The 25,177-nt window shown below is 45.9% G+C and overlaps 1 protein-coding gene across 2 annotated transcripts in view; it reads right to left on the bottom strand.

Moving 5' to 3' along the window:
• Window positions 1-25,177, bottom strand: part of dennd1b (DENN/MADD domain containing 1B) — a 292,862-nt gene that overhangs the window by 114,180 nt on the left and 153,505 nt on the right. The window contains exons 6-10 of one of the 2 annotated variants that reach the window (XM_078407728.1): window positions 24,603-24,672; window positions 23,630-23,710; window positions 14,203-14,259; window positions 11,743-11,796; window positions 10,715-10,825 (exon numbers count right to left, since the gene is read on the bottom strand). In XM_078407728.1, the coding sequence (XP_078263854.1) occupies window positions 10,715-10,825; window positions 11,743-11,796; window positions 14,203-14,259; window positions 23,630-23,710; window positions 24,603-24,672 (373 nt within the window). The remainder of the gene's footprint in view (window positions 1-10,714; window positions 10,826-11,742; window positions 11,797-14,202; window positions 14,260-23,629; window positions 23,711-24,602; window positions 24,673-25,177) is intronic. The other variant, XM_078407727.1, reaches the window with a different exon arrangement.

The following is a 25,177-nucleotide window of genomic DNA, read 5'->3' as shown; positions in this document are numbered from 1 at the left end:
ACTAGTGAAATTTACAGACGCCAATTCTAATCGGCCCAAATCCGCATTGCCTTTGGGATGTGGGATGGAACTAGAGCACCTGGAGGAAACCCATGCGGAAACCCACGGAGAGAACGTGCAAGCTCCACACGGACAGCACCCGTTGCCAGGATCAAACTCAGGTCTCTGGCGCTGTGAGGCAGCAGCTCCACAGGTCTTTGATGGAGCTCAGTTCCACTCCAACTGCCTTTAACAAAAATATAAAGGGCGTGTAGAGGGAGTGGGCGAGAAAGTGGGATAACATGGAAGCAGTGTGAATGAGTGATCGATGGTTGGCGCAGGCAGAGGGGCTGTTTTCATGCTGCTTCACTGAACTATACGGCACGGTGGCGTAGCGGTAGAGTTGCTGCCTTACAGCGAATGCAGTGCCGGAGACTCAGGTTCGATCCTGACTAGGGGCGCCGTCTGTACGGAGTTTGTATGTTCTCCCCGTGACCTGCGTGGGTTTTCTCCGAGATCTTCGGTTTCCTCCCACACTCCAAAGACGTACAGGTATGTAGGTTAATTGACCGGGTAAATGTAAAAATTGTCCCTAGTGCGTGTAGGATAGTGTTAATGTGTGGGGATCGCTGGGCGGCGCAGACTCGGTGGGCCGAAGGGCCTGTTTCCGCGCTGTATCTCTAAATCTAAAAAACTAAACACTAAAACTAAAGGAACAGCACAGTAGGCGACAAGGCAGTTCCAGCTTGGTCATGCAAGAGTTAGTCATTCTTATTACTTGCGACTAGAAATCATTAGAACACGAGCACGCAGCTAGTTCTGACCCGGCAAAACTCTTTGCAGAACCCTGACATAACCCACCACTTTCAGAGGCCACATGGACACAGCAAACAAGCTGCTGCTTGGCCCCTGAGGAAACAACCTTTCAACAGCCAATGCCATGAAGTAATGGCTCAGAAAACTCAGGCAACTGACTCCAATTATTTCAGCAAGGCCCACGGGCCAAGGGAACGGTCATGGTTTATTTATAAACAAGGCGGAAGTCTCGAGAATCCACCGCAAAAACATAAAATGGCAGGGCTTTTGACTGGAAAAACAAAATACACACACGAGATCACGAGGGGAATAGATAGGATAGACGCACAAAGTCTTCTATCTGGGGTAGGGGAATCAAGAACCGGAGGACATAAGTTTAAGGTGAAAGGGAAAGATTTAATAGGAACCTGATGGGTCATATTTTCACAGAAAGGTTGCTGGGTATATGAAATATGCCAGAGAGGGTATGGGCCTGACCCTGACCATACATATACATGTATGCATATACATATACGCACACACACACATATATATATATACGCACATACGCACACACATATATATACATATACAAAATGCACACACACATAAAAACACACTCACATATATACACACATACATACACATATACACGTGTGTGTGTATACATATATATATACATGTGTGCGTGTTTGTATATATACACATATAAAATGTGTGTATATACACACACGTAGTCTAACACGTAGACACCCAGTCTCACATGTACATACACACGCCCACACACACTGTCATACACACACACAGTCACTCTCTCACACACACACACACACACACACAGCCACTCACACACAGAATCACTCACAAAGACACGCACCCACACACAAACACACGCGCACACACACAGTCTCACACACACATACACACTCTGACAGCAGGTCCATGTAGAAACAACCTGCTTGTGAGCCACTGAATGTTGCAAATGATATACCCTGGTTAGCATTCATCTGACAGGATGATGAGAAGCCTTTTGTCAGCTGCAGTCCGGCCAAAGTCTCCAAGACAAAATGCACAGCCCCAGCTGACTAGTTAAAGGAAGTGTGGTGTGGAACAATTACACAGGCATATGACAAGCCTGCACGCTCGACTGACTTGAGAACCGATGACACGGCTTTAAACTGCAATACCACTTACCTATTGGCACAAAACAGCAATAAGTCAGCTCATGCCCCGCTGTAAAATCATGATTTATTTCTTGGCTTTGAATGCTTGGTTTTCCAAACATCCTCTGCAGCATGTGAGTACAGTCAGGACTTAAATGCTTCACGTATAACATCAGCGTTCCCCCCTCCCTTACTGTAGTGAACTTTCAAACCTACCCCAGCAAACACTGCCCTGATTTCAAAGACTGTCATTTTATTCCCCATTGTTTTTATCTTTAATTTTGTTCATTTTAAACGTGTGGCGACTGTGCGTTTGTGGTTGTGCAAATGAATTTCACTGTGCTGTGCAAAGATGACAATCAAGAACTGTTGAACCCTTCAAAATTAAAAAAAGGTTTAGAGATACAGCACAGAAACAGCCCCTTCGGCCCAATAAGTCCGTGCCGACCATCGATCACCCGTTCACACCAGTTCTATTTAATGCCACTTTCTCGTCCGCTCCCTCCACACCAAGGGCAATTTACAGAGGGTCGATTAATCTACAAACCCGCACGTCTTTAGGATGTGAGAGGAAACCCAAGTGGTCACATTAAGAACGTGCAAACTCCACACGGACAGCATCCGAGGTGGGGATCGAACCCGGGTCGCTGACACTCTGAGGTAGCTTCACTGCCGGCGTTTGACTGAGCTTAGTTTTCTTTAACACACATCTCCAGTTGTCTTTAACAAAACAGGCGCAAAAAAAATTCAATGTCAGGGGAATAACTTGAAGCTGACTTTATGACCCCCATTGACACTTTAGTTTAATGTTATTGAATTCATCCACCATAAATATTTTAACCTGTGTGTGGCCACCTCTTCATTCTGCTATTCCAGGCCATTTCAGCCTTTTCCCCAACAAAAGACTAGCTGCTGGAGTAACTTAGCAGATCAGACAGCATTCGTAGAGAGAAATACAGAGGCGTTTTGGGTCGATACCCTACTTTAAGATGCTGCCTGACCCACTGAGTTCCTCCAGCATGGAGACACAAGGAACTGCAGATGCTGGAAGCTTGAGCAAAACACAAAGTGCTGGAGGAACTCAGCGGATCAGGCAACAACTTGAAGAAGAGACCCAATCCTGTCCACTCCCTACACAGTCCGACTGCCTGACCCACTGAGTTCCTCCAGCACTTTGTGTTTGTTCAAGATTTAAGCATCTGCAGTTGCTTGTGTCTCCACATTTCTTTAAGAGTCTGAAGATGGGTCCAGATCCAAAACACCGTCTGCCCACATTCCCTCCACAGATGCTGCCTGACCCGCTGAGTTCCTCCAGCACTTTGTGTTTTGCTCAGGATTCCAACGTCTGCAGTCTCTTGCGGCTCAAGGATTCTCCTTAATTTATCATCCCTCAATCCATATCAGTTGATGACTATTTAACTAAACGTCCTTTAAAAAGAAAGAGAAGGCCGAATGGTGACCTAATACCAGGTTTTTAAGAAAATGTCAGGGTATACAGTACGTGTAAGAAAATAACTGCAGATGCTGGTACAAATCAAAGGTATTTATTCACAAAATGCTGGAGTAACTCAGCAGGTCAGGCAGCATCTCAGGAGAGAAGGAATGGGCAACGTTTCGGGTCGAGACCCTTCTTCAGACTACAGTCTATAAACACAGACTTCAGTCTGAAGAAGGGTCTCGACCCGAAACGTCGCCCATTCCTTCTCTCCTGAGATGCTGCCTGACCTGCTGAGTTACTCCAGCATTTTGTGAACAAATACCTTCGAGGGTATACAGTACGATACAAACAGTAAATCAAACGGAGTCACTAATGAATTCAATAAGGAATTCAATGAACACAGAACAGTACAGCACAAGAACACACCCTTCGGCCCACGATGTCTGTGTTGAACACAATGCCAAGACCATCAATTTTCTACCTGCACAAAACCCCTAACCCGCTGTTCCCCGCACAATATCCATATGCCTACCCTAAAGCCTTTTAACGTTTCAAATTCAGGAGAAACCCCTTTGCACAGACAGTGATTAGATGTGGAGGTTGAAGAGCGTTGGGCAAAACATCAGTGGGGGAAACTTTGGTGGTGTTTAATTGTCATATGTACCGAAAACGGAACAATGGAATTCTTACTTGCAGCAGCACAGCGGGTCTATAAACACAGAGCTAACAGGTAATGTAATAAAGGAAAACAAATTCAGTAAATTAAGAAATCCTAATATTAATGTAAAAAGCCCAAATCCCAAGGGCAATCAGGACAGTTTACAGTCCAGTTTAGTCAGTGTTTGTGCTCAATACCAACTAAATTCAGCTAGTTGGTGTTATGATTAAGCCAGGCCAAATGGTCCGGTAGCTTGCTCTGCATTCTATGTGAAGGCTCGTGTTATCACTGAGGTACGTAATTATTACGATGAAAAAGTCACAAAGCCGTTCAGCACAGCAATAGGCCCTTCGGCCCTTCAACCAAGATGGCATACAGACTGCATTTGGCCCCTAGCCCTCTAAACCCTTCCTATCCATATATCAGTCCAAATGTCTTTAAAATGTCATCAATATATCCACGTCTATAGCTTCCTCTGGCAGCTCATCATCACATGTAGCAATCTACAGTGAAATTATTTTTTTGCATACAGTTCAGTAAAGTATTGTCATACCTAAGCACAAGCCCCGATTAGCAAAGTGTACAGCAATAGCCTACTGAGACCACATGACTATCCTCTGAGTCAAAAAGTCATCCCTGAGATCCCTCTTAAATCTCCCCCCTCTCACCTTAAAGCCTGTGCCCTCTAGTTTTAGAATCCCCTCTCCTGGGTAAAAGACTGTCAGCCTTCACTTTGAAGTTAGAATCTTGATCTTAAAAGAGCAACAATAAAAATACTCACCAATACAGATGGCCTTAATACCGCTATAGGCACAACAGGACATATCTATTGCAAGTGTTTACTGGAGGATAATATGTTCAATTATTCAACACAGTTTACTGCTGGCCAATAAATTAATGAGTGCCGGAAGATAGCACAAAGAACAGCAGCAAAAGCCAGTGACAGAAACAATCTTGGCTTCAAAAACTTTAGTATTTTATAAATTACTGTTACTTTGCTTATATTAATTGGGGCCAGCTTCCATCCTTGATTCAACATTAGTTCTCTCCCCATGTCCAGCACGCAAGAGGAGCGTTTGACGACACTGGGCCTGTACTCGCTGGAGTTTAGAAACATAGAAACATAGAAAATAGGTGCAGGAGTAGACCATTCGGCCCTTCGAGCCTGCACCGCCATTCAATATGATCATGGCTGATCATCCAACTCAGTATCCTGTACCTGCCTTCTCTCCATACCCCCTGATCCCTTTAGCTACAAGGGCCACATCTAACTCCCTCTTAAATATAGCCAATGAACTGGCCTCAACTACCTTCTGTGGCAGAGAATTCCACAGATTCACCACTCTCTGTGTGAAAAAAAACTTTCTCATCTCGGTCCCTCGGTTTAGAGGGATCTCATTGAAATCTACAGAATAGTGAAAGACCTGGATGGAGTGGATGTGGAGAGGATGTGGAGGCCAAGTCATTGGGTATTGTTAAAGCGGAGATTGATAGGTTCGTGATTAATAAGGGTGTCAAAGGTTACGGGGAGAAGGCAGGAGAATGGATTTGAGAGGTCAAAGTAGATTGGCCATAATCAAATGCTGGAGTAGACTTTGATGGGCCAAACAGTCTAAATTTGCTCCAATGTCCAATATACCATATGTCCTATAGTCGGTGCGCCAGACAGCATCTGTGGCGGGATTCAAGTGATTGAAAGATACAACATGGAAACAGGTCCTTTGGTGCAACATGTTCTCACTGACCATCGATTACACGTTCACACCAGTTCTATGTTGTCCCACTTTCTCATCCACTCCCTACACACGAGGGGCAATTTACAGAGGGCCAATTAACCTACAAACCTCACGGTTTTGGGATGTGGAAGGAAAGCGGAGCCGCTGGAGGGAACCCACATGGTCACATGGAGAACGTGCTAACTCCACACAGACAGCAGCCGACGCCAGGTCTCCGGAGTTGAGAGGCAGCAACTCTACCGCTGCGCCATTGAGCTGACCGTCATTAGGTAGCCATTTTCCTCTGGGTGCTTCCAAAAATGTGTAGGTTTGTAAACTGATTGGCCCTCTGTAAATTTCTTTTAATGTGCAGGGAGTGGACGAGAAAGCGGGATAACATTGAGCAAGTGTGAAAGGATAATCGATGGTCGGCACGGAGCCGGTGGGCTGAAGAGCCCGTTTCCATGCTGGGTCTCTAAACTAAAGTAAACCACACATCTAAAGTCGTGCTTAATGTTAACCTTTCTTTCCCATAACAAATTTTAAATAATTTTATTTTCTAGGTTCATAAGGACAAACAGCCTTCAACATTTAGTGTAAAGGGTCAAATGTCTTAATATTGGAAATATTTAAATTCAACACAGCTAATCTCAACTCTCAAAAAAAAAAGAACAAATCTCATTTTATTTAATGTGCTATTCCAGAATCTGTAGACCCATAAATTTTGAATTCTATGGGATGGATTCAAGGTCCCACAAGGGATGCCTTGAACCTTGCATTCACCCATCAGTCATCTTACCCTTATGGCATCGAGAGTAAGTTGACATTACACCTAGGACTGCCTGAAAGGCTGTAAACATGTCACACACGGCTACCTTAAAAGACAACTTTATTGGAGCGAAACTCCCTTGTAAAAAAAATTGTATAGTGAAGAGTGGGATGGAAAGGGAAGGAAAATAATTGTAAGAACACAGAAGTTTAGCTTAATGTAGGAAAATAAATGCAGATGCTGGTTTAAAATCACCTCCACGTCCTCCAACCTCATCTACTGCAACCGCTGTTCCAGATTTTTTTTTAGATTTAGATTTTAGATTTAGAGATACAGTGCAGAAACAGGCCCTTCGGCCCACTGAGTCCACGCCGCCCAGCGACACTGGGGACAATTTTTTTTATTTTTATTTTTTACATTTACCCAGTCAATTAACCTACATACCTGTACGTCTTTGGAGTGTGGGAGGAAACCGAAGATCTCGGAGAAAACCCACGCAGGTCACGGGGAGAACATACAAACTCCGTACAGACGGCGCCCGTAGCCAGGATCGAACCTGAGTCTCCGTCACTGCATTCGCTGTAAGGCAGCAACTCTACCGCTGCGCCACCGTGCCGCACACGATGTCAACTTCTCTACATCGGCGAGACCAAGCTCAGGCTCGGCGATCGTTTCGCTGAACACCTCTGCTCAGTCCGCCTCAACCAACATGATCTCCTGGTGGCTCAGCACTTCAACTCCCCCTCCAATTCCCAATCTGACCTTTCTGTCCTGGGCCTCCTCCATTGTCAGAGTGAGGCCCAGCGCAAATTGGTGGAACAGCACCTCATATTTCGCTTGGGCAGTTTACACCCCAGCGGTTTGAACATTGACTTCTTCCACTTCAGGTAGTCCCTGCTTCCCCTCTCTATCCCCTCCCCCTTCTCAGTTCTCCTACTAGTCTTCCTGTCTCCGACTACATCCTATCTTTGTCCCGCCCCCTCCCCTGACATCAGTCTGAAGAAGGGTCTCGACCCGAAACGTCACCCATTCCTTCTCTCCTGAGATGCTGCCTGACCCGCTGAGTTACTCCAGCATTTTGTGTCTACCTTTAGTTTACTGTAGTTTAGTTCAGAGATGCTGCATAGGAAACAGGCCCTTCGGCCCACCGAGTCTGCGCTGACCATGAATCACCCCGTACACCAGCACTGTCCTACACATCAGGAACAATTTACGATCTTTACCAAAGCCAATTAACCTGTACGTTTTTGGAGTGTGGGAAGAAACTGGAACACCCGGAGAAAACCCACGCGGTCACGGGGAGAACGGACAAACTCCGCACAGACAGCACTGGTAGCCATGATCGAATCCGGTTATGATTGAATCCTGTCAGGCAACAACTCTACCGCTGCGCCACTCTGCCGCCCCGACATGATTTTCAGGCAAATTATCATGAAATTATCTTCAAGCAAAACATTCCACTAGTAGTTTAGTTTAGTTTAATTCATCGACACGTGTACCGAGGTACAGTGATAGGCTTTTGTCGTGTGCGGTCCAGTCAGCGGAAAGATGATATATGATTACAATCAATCCGTCCAGTGTACAGATACAGGATAGAAGGGCGAGCAAGAAATGCTGCTGTTGGAGTAGAGGTTTAAAAGAGAGTGGAGCATTTGGCATGAGTGACTGCAGATCCGCTTCTAGGACCGGCATGCAGGGAGTCGTCTGGCCTGTCCGCCATCTTTGTCGGTCTTATATAAAAGGCGAACAAAAAGCGAAACGCTGCAGCCGTGAGAAAGCTGAAACGTTCAGCATGGACACTGTGGGCTGAAGGGCCTGTGCTGTTCCAGGTTCTCTCACCCTCTGCAAGGTGCCGTTGGTGACATTGCAGTCTCCGGACTGGAACTTCACTCACTTGCCGAGAGACCTGAACCATTTCTTACATCAAGGGAGAGTTAGATTTAGCTCATCGGGCTAAAGGAATCAAGGGATATGGGGTAAAAGCAGGAACGGGGTACTGATTTTAGATGATCAGCCATGATCATATTGATGGCTCGAAGGGCCGAATGGGCGACTCCTGCACCTATTTTTCTATGTTTTCTATGTCTGACGATGTACTGTTAACAAAGATACAATGTTCTGGAAAACTCAACGGGTCAGGCAGCATTTCTGGAGGACATAGATAGGCGATGTTTCGGGTCGGGACCCTTCTTAAGACCTTCAGATCTTACCATCAAAATCAGCGATCTGTCCAACTTGGCGCAGAAAGCCTGATTACTTTGGCTGGTGAGCAGTAGCTGCCTTTGAATGATCAAGGCACTATAAACAGACCTTCAGCGTACTGGGCTCCATCATCTCCATCCAGGGGCGGCACGGTAGAGCTTCCGCCTCACAGCGCCAGAGGCCCGGGTTCAATCCTGACTACGGGTGCTTGCCCGTACGGAGTTTGCACGTTCTCCCCGTGACCGCGTCGGTTTTCTCCGATATCTTTGGTTTCCTCCCACACTCCAGAGACATACAGGTTTGTAGGTTGATTGGCTTGGTGTAAATGGGTAAATGTAAGCTTGTCATGTCATAAATGATAGGAGTAGAATTAGGCCATTCGGCCCATCGAGTCTATCGTGCCATTCAATCATGGCTAATCTATCTCTCCCTCCTAACCCCATTCTCCTGCCTTCTCCCCATAAGTTCTGACACCCGTACTGATCAGGAATCTATCTATCTCTGCCTTCAAAATATCCTCTGACTTGGCCTCCACAGCCTTCTGTGGTAAAGAATTCCACTGATTCACCACCCTCTGACTAAAGAAATTCCTCCTCATCTCCTTCCTGAAAGAACGTCCTCTAATTCTGAGGCTCTGTCCCTAGTGTGTGTAAGGTAGTGTTAATGTGCGGGGATCGCTGGCCGGTGCGGACTTGGTGGGCCGAAGGGCCTGTTCCCGCGCTGTATCTCTAAACTAAACTAAATACTAAACTAATCATCTCTGCACAAAGCCTTGAAACGTCACAGAAATAGCTCCTCAACAGTCACGAGCCACCAGAAGCTTTGTTCAAAAATAGTATTATTACATCTTCTCAAGCTGCTACACAGAAGCTGAAATGAACTACTTATTGCTGCTCGAGGTAACATTATCATGGCCTTTTGCTTTTTCTCAAGTAGCCTTGACAGTACAATCCCCAAGAGTTAATAAAAAAACATAAAGACTCTCAGGAATCCCGTGTATTGACAAGACAGTTAAATGAACTCTGAATCAGTGAGAAACCTCTTATCTCCCGCTAGCTCGCGGTAATTAATTTATCTGAATATGGCTCAGAAGACCTTGTGTAGGTTGAACTTTCTTTTTGTGTCCAAGCATTAACTCTCATTGACATTATCCAGCAACGTCTGGAAGGGATAAATCTTTTGAGTGCATCGACCTCCAAAGTTAAACGCAGCAATGTTATAGACAATAGACAATAGACAATAGGTGCAGGAGTAGGCCAGCACCACCATTCAATGTGATCATGGCTGATCATTCTCAATCAGTACCCCGTTCCTGCCTTCTCCCCATACCCCCTGACTCCGCTATCTTTAAGAGCTCTATCTAGCTCTCTCTTGAAAGCATTCAGAGAATTGGCCTCCACTGCCTTCTGAGGCAGAGAATTCCACAGATTCACAACTCTCTGACTGAAAAAGTTTTTCCTCATCTCCGTTCTAAATGGCCCACCCCTTATTCTTAAACTGTGGCCCCTGTTTCTGGACTCCCCCAACATCGGGAACATGTTTCCTGCCTCTAACGTGTCCAACCCCTTAATAATCTGATACGTTTCGATAAGAGCCCCTCTCATCCTTCTAAATTCCAGTGTGTACAAGCCTAGTCGCTCCAGTCTTTCAACATACGTGGCTCAGCAGCGCAGCGGGTAGAGCTGCTGCCTCACAACGCCAGAGACCAAGGTTCGATCCTGATCTCAGGTGCCGTTTGTGTTGTGTTGGCATGTTCTCCCTGTGACCGTGCGGCTTTTCTCCAGGTGCTCCGGGTTCCCCCCCCCACATCCCAAAGGATTGTAGGTCCTTGTAAATTGCCCCCAATCTGCATGGAGTGGATGAAAAAGTGGGATAACGAGTGTGAGCGGCTGGTCGATGGTCGGCATGGGCTCGGTGGGCCAATGAGTCCGTTTCCATGCAGTGTCCTTCAATTAATCCAAACCAGGTTTCCCGTCAGGTGACACAGGTACTCACAGTGCTAAGTTTCTTGGAGGTAATAATAATCCGTCGTTCATGCAGCATGCTGGCATAAAGTTGCAACATGTTGTAGACACTCACAGCCACAAAATACTCCGTCATATTCCTCTGCAATATAAACGCAAAATCGGTTAACAGCACACTCTACAATAGAAGAGGAAAAGAACAGCATCTGAACATCTTGTTGCTTCAGTTATCATTTTTGGAACATTTTTGATAGACAAAAAATGTTCAATTGAATTGTGTTCAAAGTTTAGTGCAGTTTAGTTTGGAGATACAACCCACCGACCATCGATCGGTGTTCGCACTCGTTCTATGTTATTCCACATTCTCATCCACATTCTCTGCTCACGAGGGACAATTTACAGTGGCCGATTAACCGACAAACCCGATAGACACAAAATGCTGGAGTAACTCAGCGGTTCAGGCAGCATCTCTGGAGAGAAGGAATGGGTGACGTTTCGGGTCGAGACCCTTCTTCAGGCCCCCTCCCCTGGCATCAGTCTGAAGAAGGGTCTCGACCTGAAACGTCACCCATTCCTTCTCTCCAGATATGCTGCCTGTCCCGCTGAGTTACTCCAGCTTTTTTTTGTCTACCTATGATCTTATAGAGGTGTACAACATCATGAGAAGAACAGATCGGGAAAACGTGCAGTCTTTTGCCATGAGTAGGGGAATCGAGAGCCAGGCAACATATGTTTAAGGTGAGGGGGGAAAGATTTAATAGGAAAGTGAGGAGTGACCCTTTTTTTACACAAAGGGTAGTGGGTGTATGAAACGAGCTGCCGGAGGAGCTAGTTGAGGCAGGTACTATTGCAACATTTAAGAAGCATTTAGACAGGTTCTTAGATAGGATAGGTTTAGAGGGATATGGGCCAAACGGAGGCAGGTTCGACTGGTGTAGATGGGGCATGTTGGTCGGAATGGGAAAATTGGGCTGAAGGGCCTGTTTGAATGCTGTATGACTCTGTGAGGCTCTGTGAAACCAGAGAAGTATAACTTACTTTTGTTTTTCTAGTACTTACACTTTCAGGTATCGTAGGGAGTCCACTTGTATCAGGGGTGATAAAGTACGAATGCTGCATTGAGAAAAAGGTAAAAGTATTACTCAACTTCAGCAGAGCACAAGGAAATAGTGCTGGCATGATTACAAATAAGCACTGTATCCCAAACGCCATTGTCTCTTGTTAAAGGCAACTTGCATCATCAAAACAAGATAATTTTCTGAGGTGCACAGCCGAGATATAATCTGCTCCAGCAGTTGGTGAGACCACACTTGAGGTATTGTGCATGGTTCGGGTGACTCAGCTGGAGGAAGGTGGTCCTTCAGATGAACAGAGTAGAGGAAAGAATGACCAGATGTTACTGGGATTGGAGGGCTCGAGGTACAAGAGGGGTCTGGAGAGGCTGTGGCCTTTTGCCTTGGAGTGTAATGGTTGATGAGCTATTGAAGTGAGAGACGCAAGTTTATTGAAAAAAAATGTCATCGTTGATCTAATGGTGTGAACCACTCAGGAGTTTTTAGTCATACAGCTTTGGCGCAACTTGCCCATGCCGACCAAAATGCCCCATCTACACTAGTCCCACCTGCCTACGTTTGGCCTCTAAACCTGTCTATGCATGTACATGACCAAGTGTCTTCGAAATGTTGTTCGAGCACCTGCCTCAACTACCTCCTCTGGCAGCTCGTCCCATGCACTCACCACCCTCTGTGTGAAAAGGTTGCCCCTCAGGTCCCTATTAAATCTTGCCCCCCCTCACTTTAAACCTAAGTCTTGTGGTTTTTGATGCTCCGACTCTGGGTAAAAAGTAGATCCGGTGGAAAAGTAGCACGGTGGCGCAGTGGTAGAGTTGCTGCCTTACAGCGAATGCAGTGCCGGAGGCTCAGGTTCGATCCTGACTACGGGCGCCGTCTGTACGGAGTTTGTACGTTCTCCCCGTGACCTGCGTGGGTTTTCTCCGAGATCTTCGGTTTCCTCCCACACTCCAAAGACGTGCAGGTATGTAGGTTAATTGACTGGGTAAACGTAAAAATTGTCCCGAGCGTGTGTAGGATAGTGTTAATGTGCGGGGATCGCTGGGCGGCGCGGACTCGGTGGGCCGAAGGGCTTGTTTCTCGCGCCGTATCTCTAAATCTAAATCTAGATCGTATGGAATCTAATTGCCATTAATTCGAGAACCACCTAATTGGATACATAGGCATAGAAACATAGAAGATAGGAGCAGGAGTAAGCCATTCGGCTTTGTCGGACTCTATGACACATCTTCAGTGGAAGCATCTTTCAGCAGCCATCTCCATACAATGACTTTCTTCTCCCTCCTCTCCCACTCAAGATGAATTGCAGGCCCTCCCATCTGGCTGGGCGTCGCATATTAAACTTTAACATGCAAAATCTTTACGAGCCATTGCCGCTGCAAGCAAGGTAACACAGTCATTTTTCACAGCCTCTGCAATTCACACACCTGCAGTAATGATGGACACACTCATTATTTCAGCTATTTGTTTTCAATTAAATAAGGTTGAAAGGAGTGAAAAATTAAAGAGGGTAATAAAGCACATCACCAAAAATTGATTGAATTAATGGATATAGGTTTAGTAGACCCAGTACCAAAGCGTAGAACATTGAGTGATACGGCAATTCTACCAATAGTCAGCCCACCAAATGGACATCCTTCTGAGCATTTCAATCTGGAGAAAGGGTCGACTCAATAACTTGCAACAAGCAGACTTGCAATATTATTTTCAAGTTTCAAATTGGTACTGAATGATTGAATGAGAAAAAAATATTCCAGATCTTATAATAACAAATTTCCATTTGTCCCAACAAAGAAACAGTGGGTTTGTAAAACGGCACAGTGGTGCAGCGGTAGACTTGCTGCCTAACAGTGCCAGAGACCCGGGTTTGATCCTGACTACAGATGCTGTCTGTACGGACTATGTACATTCTGCCTGTGACAGCGTGGGCTTTCTCCGGGGGCTCCGGTTTCATCCCACACTCCAAAGTCGTGCAGGTTTGTAGGTTGACTGGTGTTGGTAAAAATTGTGAATTGGCCTGAGTACATAGGATAGTGCTGGTGTACGGGGTGATCGGTGGTCAGTGCAGACTCGGTGGGCCGAAGGGCCTGTTTTCGCGCTGTATCTCTAAACTAAACTAAACTAAACCTTTTAAAGGGAAGCTACAGAAGGATTTCCAATTGGTGGCTTTGATCAAAGAACATCCAAAAATCAAAACAAAGCCGCTGTGAAAACATTGCTTCCTTAATCCCATATTTCCCGGTAAGCAATCACTTCTGATTGAAGGAAACGTTGGCAGTTTTGCAGAAATATAATGATCCCATTATCTGCCATGCACTGAGATTTTCCACAAGGCATGCCAAATTATTTGATGGTAATTAACAAAAGGCTTCCATTATTGCCCATACCTTGATTGGAATTTTTTATGAGATTGATTATTTTAAGGATGACTCTCAAGCTTTACACTCACCAAGTCCTGCTTTGGTACATTGGTCAGTTGTCCACTTCTAATGCAAACCAGCTCGTTCTTGTAGATATGAAAGAATACTGTCGTTCAGTATTTCTCCTATTCGATGAGCTGGCAAAGTCTAATTAAACCAGCTCCACATCACATGAAAAGCAATGCAGTGTTCAGGATAAACCCCCTTCCCTCCAGAGACCCACACCACCCTGACCACACTCTCATTTCAGTCCTGCTTTCGGGAAGAAGGTATAGGAGTCTGAAGACTGCAACGTCCAGGTTCAGGAGCAGCATCTTCCTTACACTACAACCTCCAAATAGGCTCCAAAATATATAGACGGGGCATTTTTTTGACTTGGCACTATACTGTTTATTTATTTGTCTGTTTTGTTAAATCTCTATGTCCTGAAGAGCCGAAGAGATCTACGAGGGTGATGCCTGGATTAGAGGATATTAGCTACAGGGAGAGGTTGCATAGACTTGCATTGTTTTCCCTGGAAAACCTGAGGGAGGGGAGACCCATCAGAAGCATATAAAATGATGAGAGGCATAGATGGGGTAGACAGTCAGAACCTTTATCCCAGGGTGGAAATGGCAAAGACTAGAGGCCAGAGCTGGAAGGGGCTCTGAAGTTTAAAGGAGATGTGCAGGACATGTTTTTTTTTTAACACAGAGGGCGGTAGGTGTCTGGAACGCGCTGCCAAGGGTGGTGGTGGAGGCAGAAACGATGGTGGCGTTTGATAGGCTTTTAGACAGGCAGGTGGATACGCAGGGATTGGTGGGATATGGATCATGTGCAGGCAGATGAGATCATTTACTTTGGCACCATGTTCGGCACAGCTATTGTAGGCTGGCCTGTTCCTATGCTCTACCATTCTATGTTTTATGTTCAGTGTCATATAATGTATAAGACAATAACTGCAGAAGCTGGTACAAATCGAAGGTATTTATTCACAAAATGCTGGAGTAACTCAGCAGGTCAGGCAGCATCTCAGGAGAGAAGGAATGGGTGCCGTTTCGGGTCGAGACCTTTCCTCAGACTGAGGAAGGGTCTCGACCCGAAACGTCACCCATTCCTTCTCTCCTGAGATGCTGCCTGACCTGCTGAGTTACTCCAGCATTTTGTGAATAAATACCTTCGCCATATAATGTATGCTCTGTTTTGTTTCATTGAAGAGCACAAAAAAAATAGCCAGCGTACAAGGTCAGAGCTGCACAATTAATAACAGAATATTAACAACCAAAATTTACCCTAATCTGGACTATTTGTGACTGCCATGACCTCCTCCTGCCTTGGTAAGGCAGACTATGATTATATTGGTTAGTGATAATCCAGGATGGTTAAACAATCGCAACAATTAGGAGACTCAAGAGACTGCAGATGCTGGAATCTGGAGCAACAAAAACCAAACTGCTGGAGTTTTAAGTGTCCACACCCCTATCTTTTAACTAAGTTCTCTCGTTTGATTCTTCCCCCACTCGTGGAAATGAAGTTATAAATACTTTAAACTTCCAATTTTCTTCTGAATCCATTAAGCAGATGGGATTTAATCCTTGCTCCAACTCTTTGGAACATTGGCCACAGTTTGCTATTCTGGATTCCTCATTTTTGTGCAGTAATTTTACCCACCAAATCTCTCAATGTATTCTCTCAAGAAATACATGGAATTGTTTCCAGATTTAATTTCCTGGATACACTTTGCTGATATTCCCTCGATCGTTACAAATGTGCTGATCATGTTGGTTTCATTCACGGCAAAAGATTTTATTTATTTCTATACTTCAGACGGATGGAAGGGAAAAAAAACCTGCAGATGCCGGTTTAAATCGAAGGTAGACACACAATGCTGGAGTAACTCAGCGGCTCAGGCAGCATCTCGGGAGAGAAGGAATGGGTGACGTTTCGGGTCGAGACCCTTCTTCAGACTGATGTCAGGGGAGGGGGCGGGAGAAAGATAGGATGTAGTCGGAGACAGGAAGACTAGTGGGAGAACTGGGAAGGGGGAGGGGATAGAGAGGGAAAGCAGGGACTACCTGAAGTTAGGGAAGTCAATGTTCATACCGCTGGGGTGTAAACTGCCCAAGCGAAATAGGAGGTGCTGTTCCTCCAATTTGCGCTGGGCCGCACTCTGACATCAGTCTGAAGAAGGGTCTCGACCCAAAACGTCACCTATTCCTTCTCTCCCGAGATGCTGCCTGACCCGCTGAGTTACTCCAGACCTTCAGACAGATGGAAGGCTACTTTTAAATTCTCTTTATGAATGATTTCATATTCTTACTTGGCAAGAACTAGATTTTGAAACTGGAAATGGCTATCTATTATTTACATGGAGGAGTCAAGTAAAGATACACAGCACTTAAGCCTGAAGAAGGGTTCCAACCCAAGACGTCATCTATCAATGTCCTCCACAGATGTTGCGAAACCCACTGATGTACTCCAGATCTTATACTCAAGATTCCAACATCTGCAGTTCCTGGCATCTCAACTTAAACATTCATTTTTGTTTGCATTAATATTTGTCAAAAATGTCATATCACTAAGTGTCCATTCTCATTCTTTGCTGTTGATATTGCTTTATCATTCATTTTCTACAATCTGGCCATTAACACTAAAGCCACCATTTACTTTTCTAACTAACCGTCTTGTAAAAGTGGTGAACACAACGGGCTGCCGGATGCACTGGAATCGTGAAAAAGCACAAATAACTTAGTGGGTCAGGCAGCATCCGTGGAGGGAATGGACAATGTTTTGGGTCGGGTCCCTTCTTCAGACCCTAAACGTCAAGTGTCCATTTCCTCCATTGAAGCTGCTCGGCCTGCTGAGTTCCTCCAGCACTTTGTGTTTTGCTCAAGGTTCCAGCAATTATGGGGTGGCACAGTGGCTTAGCAGTGGAGCTACTGCCTTCCAAGTTCACAAGTTATAGGAGTAGAATTAGGCCATTCGGCCCATCGAGTCCTCCACCATTCAATCATGGCTGATCCCATTTTCCTGCTTTCTCCCCATGATCCTTGACACCCGTTCTAATCAAGAATTTGTCTATCTCTGCCTTAAAAATATCCACTGACGGCCTCCACAGCCCTCTGTGGCAATGAGTGCCACAGATTAACTGCCCCCTTACAGTGCCAAAGACCAGGGTTTGATCCTGACTATGGGTGCTGAATTTGTGGAGTTTGTACTTTCTCCCTATGACTGCGTGGGTTTTCTCCAGGTGCTCCAGTTTCCTCCCACACTCCAAAGACATAGAAGTCGATAGGTTAATTGCCACTAGTGTGTGGGGTAGAACGACTGCATGGCTGATCGGTGGTCGGCGCAGACTCAGAGCCCCGAAGATCCATGCTGTGTCTGTAAACTAAACTACACCAAACTCATCGGAAGTTCCGTGTGTCTGCAAAGGTGGAGGTTTCCAGTCTGAAAAGTTGATCATTAAGGAAAAGGATAAAGGAAGCTGGGAATACGGTGCTCTTTCAAAAGTAATTGAGCTGTAGGTGTAAGTCAGAGCAGGCATTTCGCTCGATGTATTGAAAGGTGAGGTGGAGCAAAAAGTTTAGATTATTTACTTTTAGTTTTATATTAGACCAAGTGGATCCGTTGGGTCCAAACCTCTCCTGCGTTGGTGCAGCACCCTCTCCTTCCCCCCTCCCCTTCCCCTCTCCCCCTCCCTCCCTCCACTCCCCCTTCCCTCCACCCCTCCCCTTCCCCCTTCCCTCCACTCCCTCCCCTCCCACTTCCCTCCACCCCTCCCCTTCCCCCCTCCTTCCACCCCCTCCCCTCCTCCCCTCCCTCCACCCCTCCCCTCCCCCTCCCTCCACCACCCTCCCCTCCTCCTTCCACCCCTTCCCCTCCCACTTCCCTCCACCCCCCTCCCCTCCCCCCCCGCCCCTCCCCCCTCCTCCCCCCTTCCACCCCTCCCCTCCCCTCCTCCCTCCACCCCCTTCCCCTCCCACTTCCCTCCACTCCCCTCCCCCCAACTCAATCCCCCGCCCCTCCACTCCTCCCTCCTTCCCCCTCCACCCCCTCCCCCTCCCCTCCCTCTGTCCCTACCCCCCTCCCTCCCTCCCTCTTCCTAGGAGATAGATTTAAACTTTAAAATGTGAATAACTTTTAAAATATAACACCGATTTAATGAAACTTCTTCCATTAGCACCAAAGGGACGACGGTGAGTAAGGTGGGCCTAAAGTTGTCGCGCTATCGTGAACCGTTTTGGCTGTAGTTCAGGAACGAACAAACAAACAAACGAGAGTTTTAGTATATAGATAAAGAAACAGGCCCTTCAGCCCACCAAGTTCACTTTAACCATCGATCACACTAGTTCTAACCCTAAACACTAGGGGCAATTTACAGAAGCCAATCAATCTACAAACCTGTTTATTCACAAAATGCTGGAGTAACTCAGCAGGTCAGGCAGCATCTCGGGAGAGAAGGAATGGGTGACGTTTCGGGTCGACCCCCGAAACGTCACCCATTCCTTCTCTCCCGAGATGCTGCCTGACCTGCTGAGTTACTCCAGCATTTTGTGAATAAATCGATTTGTACCAGCATCTGCAGTTATTTTCTTAATCTACAAACCTGCACATCTTTGACACATGGGAGATAACCGGAGCACCCGGACGAAACCGATGCGGTCACAGGGATAACGTGCAAACTCCACACAGACAGCACCCAAGGTTGGAATTGAACCCGGGTCTCTGACGCTGTGTTGCTGCGGCCCTGCCAAGTTCTCAAGAATGCTACCTAATGATACCATGGCAATGGCAAATGTGTGTGTGGGAGCAGGGTCTGAATTTTGAGATGTAAGAGCCCAGACATGAAGCCGCTTCCTGCAATCTGGTCGGGTGTACACGAGCGGGGACTTTCCCCTTATGTCTATGAAAGTGACGAGGAAACCTGCAGTTAAAGTAGAAATCAGCAAGGACACCTTTAGTCAAAGATTCCAATGCTTAACGAACTGTAACATCCTTTAAATGGATAGTTTTCCATGAAAACTGCAAGCTTTAGACCCCAGACTTTGTAGAGTTTATATAGTTTCCGAATTCTACTATTATTTCAGTTTCCTCACCATGGGCGACACAGTGGCATAGTGGTGGAGTTTCTGCCAGCACAGCACCAGAGCCCTGGGTTCGATCCTGACTACAGCTGCTGTCTGTAAGGAGTTTGCACGCTCTCCTTGTGACGGCGTGGGTTTCCCCCGAGTGCTCCAGTTGCCTCCCACATCCCAGGTTTTGTAGGTTAATTGGCTTTGTTGAATTGTCCCTAGTGTGTAGGATAGACCTAGTGCACAGGTTGGTTGGAGCAGACCTGATGGGCCGAAGGGCCTGTTTCCACACTGTATCTCAAAATTAAATAAGCAAATCAAAGCTTTTAAAAATCAGATTTGAAACTTCTCTTTGGGGGAGGGGGAACTGCGTCAGGCCTGGGTCAGAGTATTGCAGCCTCTCATGCGGCTGCATTAATTGTTGGCAATACCCAATGCACTGCCTGGGAACTGCTGCAAGGCGCAGTGGATCCAATGCTTGGCTGCAGATTGCCACGATAGACTTCCAACACCTCTTGCTGTGAGAAGGTCTTTTCACCGTTTCCAACAGTTGGGAATAATTAAAGCAACCATACATTTTTAATGCAGTAATGACCCATTCATCTGTTTTAATGATGCTGACGTGGGGATAAATATTTAGCAGGGCACCAGAGGTCTTTTCTCAGCTCTGCTTTGAAATGGTAGCGTGAGATCTGCCGCCCCCACCTGAGATTGCAGATGAGGCTTGTCCTTAACATGCCATTCAAGAAATGTCAACTCACACTGTGTGGTGCTTCTTCATCACAGACCAGAGGTGTCAACCTACGTATTTCAACTCAATCCTCTGGGGCAGTCTTTGAGCCACCAACCTTAAGCCTCAGAGCCAAGTTCATTGGTGAACCATTGAAAGCACGAGTGCACGGAGCAAGGGTGGGTTACATCAAAGATCAAACTGGCTGTTTAGTTTGGTCGACCAGCGATCATCCAGTGCTGTCCTACACACACTCGGGACAATATGAACCCACAACCCCGCACGTCTTTGGAGCGTGGGGGGAAACTGGAACACCTGGAGAAAACCCACGCGGTCACAAGGAGAATGTGCAAATTCAATACAGACAGCACCCGCAGTCAGGATCGATCCCGGGTCTCTGGTGCTGCAAGGCATCAATACCGCTGCGCCACCATGCTGCCACCAAGTGCACAGGGAACTGTCCAATTGAAGGAATGTAATAAAAATAAAGGACACAAAGTGCTGGAGTAACTCAGCGGGTCAGCCAGCATCTCTGGAGAACATGGATAGGCGACGTTTCACAGAGTGCTGGAGTAACTCAGCGGGTCAGCCAACATCTCTGGAGAACATGGATAGGTGACGTTTCACAGAGTGCTGGAGTAACTCAGCGGGTCAGGCAGCATCTCTGGAGATCAAGGATAGGCGACATTTCACAGAGTGCTGGAGTAACTCAGCGAGTCAGGCAGCATCTATGGAGAACATGGATAGGTGATGTATTCAGGTTGGGACCCTTCCTCGGAACAATGCCAGAGGAATGTAATGGTTCTCTACAATTAAGGTTTAACGAGTATTTTATTGTCACAAGTACCAATTAAGGTACAGTGAGACTCTATCTACCATAGTCATACTAAAAGAAGCAACAAGGCACACAACTACATAAAAGTTAACATAAACATCCACCACAGTGGCTTCCCTGCATTCCTCACTGTGATGGACGGCAATAGAGTCTAATCTTCTTTCATCTTTATTCTCCCGCGGTCGGGGGAGGCAATCCTCCACAGTCGGCGGTCGAAGCTCCCGCGTCGGGGCGGTCGAAGCTCCCGCGTCGGGGCGGTCGAAGCTCCCGCGTCGGGGCGGTCGAAGCTCTTGCATCGGGGCGGTCGAAACTCCTGAGTCGGGACGGTCGAAGCCCCCGTGGCCTGGAGCTCCCGAAGTCGGTCCCTAACCAAAGGACCGCGTGCTCCACCTTGATAAAGTCCGCAGGCTCCCGCGGTTGGAGCTCCCGAAGTCAATCCCCAGCAGAGGCTGCCAGCTCCTCGATGTTAGGCCACATCGATACAGAGATACGATACCGGAAAAATCCGCATCTCCGTCGAGGCAAGAGATCTTAAAAAGTCTCCCCAACCCCCCCCCCCCCCCCCTACATAAAACAAAGCTAAACGACACTAAAACATACATTTAACACATACTATAAAACAACAAAGAAGAAAAGGACGAAGCAGACAGTTATAGGAACTCCTGAGTTTAGTTCTTATTTCCAGTTTCCTCTTCTTTAAACATAGTGAAAGTGCTCACTTCGTGTACCCAGGGACAGGAACCTGGAAGTGGGGCGCTGCCTGGCCAACAGCATCTCATAATGCTGAAGGCTCTCTCTCACAAGATCGGCATCACATTGATTCTGCGAAATATTTCGCAGGGCGCCAGAAGTCCTTTCTCAGAAACCGGAGCACCCGGATGAAACCCACGTGTCTCCCCTGAACTTCTTTCCCATCAGGCAAGAGGTACACAAGTTTGAAAACGCACACCTCCAGATTCAGGGACAGTTTCTTCCCGGCTGTTATCAGGCAACTGAACCATCCTCTCACTAACAAGCAGAGAGCGGTCCTGACCTCACGTCTACTTCATGGGAGACCCTCGAACTATCGTTAATCTGACTTTTTCTTGCACTAAATGTAATTCCCTTTATCCTGCATCCAGGGCGCGGGGGAATTCTCGCGGAACCCCTAGCGACATCTAGCGGATCCCTAGTGTTCATTACGAGCCTATACATTGGGGTTTTTTCGATCCGATTTCTCCGTGTATTTAGCAAAGTGAAAAACGCAGAAATCATGCAAAAAGCGCGGAAAATTGATTTTAAAAACGTGGAAATCCACTGAGACGCGGAAAATTCACATGCCTGTCAACTTCTCTTCATCACTATAATGTTCTTCACAATCCAGCTCAAACTGATCTAAGATGGAGATTGGTGCCAACATTTCACCCGTACTTTTTTGTTATAAAACAGTTCATTTTAGGTTTGCATTTTGATTTTCTTTCCTGGGTTTTCTGTTTATCACCATTTCGCTGGATAAGAATTTGCTGCTCATTATTAGATGAGCTAATTTGAAGATAGCATTCTTTCAAAGTACGATGAACATTAACCAACTCACGAGAGAACACTGATGTCAGCAACTCAGGACCTTCCTAGAAACAATAGCAACACTCTGCAAATGCTGGAGTAACTCAGCGGATCAGGCAACATCTCTGGAGAACATGGATAGGGGACTTTTCTCAAAGTGCAGGAGTAACTCAGCAGGTCAGGCAGCATCTCTGGAGAACATGGATTGACAAGGTTTGGGTCAAGGTCCTTCTTCACTCCCATATCCCAAAGATGTTGGCAGGTAAGTTGGCTTCCGAAGATGGGTCCCAATCAGAAACGTCACCTATCCATGTTCTCCGGAGATGCTGCCTGACCCGCTGAGTTACTCCAGTGCTTAGCGTCTTTTTTGTAGCGTCTACAGTTCTTTTTGTCCTTCTGCAAATGCTCTTTGAATGAACAAGTCAGCTGGCTTGATGAAAGTGCAAAGACAACCATCTGTGTCTTTTCATCCAATGTTGTATTATCAGAATCGGCTCAGATATCTTTTATATTTAGCCAATTCATTTGACAGAGATAAGTAAAGTCCAGCAGGTAACTAAGACCATCAATGGGAGTTGCATTCAGTTCTGAATGGAGGTTAATAAAAGCAATCACAGAACTGAAGGTTTTGCAAATTGTGGCAGCTAGATTTAATTCCACTTTCTGTGAAGTACAACAACTTGTTTTGCATCTGGTTACTTCCTGCACATACTGCAATACAATTGACAGTTTTTAAGAAGTAAATTATGTGTGAAATAAAATAAATAACTCGGAGGTATTATTAGGGGCGGCACAGTGGCCCAGCAGTAGAGTTGCTGCCTTAAAACGTCGGAGACCCAGGTTCGATCCTGTGTACAGGTGCTGTCTGTACGAAGTTTGTACATTCTCCCTGTGACTGTGTGGATTTTCTCCAGGTGCTCTGGTTTCCTGACACTTCCTAAAGATGTACAGGTTTGGAGGTTAATTGGTTTTGATAAAAAATTGTAAATTGTCCCTCAGGCATAGGATAGTGTTAGTGTATGGGGTGATTGCTGGTCGGCACGGACTCTGTGCGTCAAAAGGCCTGTTTCCGCGCTGTATCTCTAAAGTCTATTGAACCATCATACAGTGAAATGCCAAGTCGAAAACTAAAGTAGGAAATGAAAGGCTTTAGTAGGTTACTTAAATATAAAATATCGGGAGGTCCAGATTTTTTCTCCCAAGGCACACAAAACAGAACTAATATGTGTCAGAAAATGCCATAATGTGCAATGACAAATTCGACTCTAAAGCAAGCGAATGCAAAATAAACTTACCAGGCTGAGATTGACGGGAGTATTTGGTAACGGTACATCATGCTTGTATAATGTTTGCAAAATATCATTCAAGTCATTTTCCTGCAAGTCAAATAAGAGCAATGTTTGTACAAAAGCCAGACTTGTGGAACTCATCTGATGTGGAAGCTCAGGTTAAATATTGAGGGAAAGAATAAAGCAGAAATAGGACTAGCGGAGATGGAGTACTTGGGCTGTAAGTTGGGTTGAAGGGAATGTTCCCGCATTGCATGACTGTGACTTCAACGTAAAGTACAGTACCTTCTCATGCGATCTGTTATTATTGCTTTCTCACTACTCAAAAGGCAATTAAAAAAATAATTTAAATGCTTTCAGAAATACATTTTAAACATCCATTAGATATTTATCTTTATACTAAAACTCTTGTTTGTTTGTTTGTTTGTTTGTTCCTGAACTAAAGCCAAAACGGTACACGATAGCGCGACAATTTTAGGCCCACCTTACTCACTGTCTAATGGAAGAAGTTTAATTGAAATCGGTGCTATATTTTTAGTTATTCGCATTTTAAAGTTTAAATCTATCTCCTAGGGAGGGAGGGGGGGAGGGAGGGAGGATAAGGGGGGGTTGAGGGGAATGGAGTGAGGGGGGTGGGGAGGGGGTGGGAGGTGGAGGAGGAGGGGAGGTGGAGGAAGGGGGAAGGGGGAAGGGGAAGGGAGAGAGGGTGCTGCACCAATGCAGGAGAGGTTTGCGCCCCACTTTGTCCAGTTATTTTTACAAATTTCGCTCAAGTCTGTTCTAATCCCAGCACGGTTGATTTGCCAATTTGACCAAAGTTACATTGCCCAGCTTATAGAAATGAATAGAAAGTGGAATTTTACACCCGAGTATATTGGCAAGATTATGATAATAAATGAAAATAATAGGATGAGGTTGTCATGTCATTTATCAAGTTTAATGAATGGTGAAAAGGAAGAGGCATGGGCAAAGATTTTACCTGCTCTTTAGCCAGCAGATCTGCCAACGTGTTCAGCAGCTTATAGTAAACTTCAAACCAAGGCAAGTAACTGGAAAAGATGACAAGATATTCACAAAGTCATAAAGGCATCATGAAATCCCCCTGAGTAACAGTGATACAGAGATACTCTTGGGAATGTGTTTTGAAAATACAAGTATACACAAAAATATAAACAGAGTGAAAAACGTGTGGGGTATTATTTGTCAGGAAAAAGCACAATGGATTCAGTTAATGCTCCAAGCTGATGTCAGATTTTGCACAGGTACAAGGAACTGCAGGTGCTGGTTTATAAAAATAGATACAAAATGCTGGAGTAACTCAATGGGTCAGGGAGAATCTCAGGAGAACATGGGTAGGGACCCTTCTTCAGACTGATTATTGGAAGAAGGAGAGGAGGAAGAGAGGAGAGGCAGTATTAAGCCCAGCAGGTAATAGGGAAGAAGTGTCCAACTCCAAACATCATCTATTCATGTTCTCCAGGGATGCTGCCTGATCTGCAGAGTTAATCCAGCACTTTTTGTCTCTATGTTTGCAAACCAGCATCTGCAGTTCCT

The sequence above is a fragment of the Rhinoraja longicauda genome, chromosome 11 (assembly GCF_053455715.1).
Source record: "Rhinoraja longicauda isolate Sanriku21f chromosome 11, sRhiLon1.1, whole genome shotgun sequence".
Lineage (NCBI taxonomy): Eukaryota > Metazoa > Chordata > Chondrichthyes > Rajiformes > Arhynchobatidae > Rhinoraja > Rhinoraja longicauda.
This window is presented reverse-complemented; position numbering and strand designations above follow the sequence as displayed.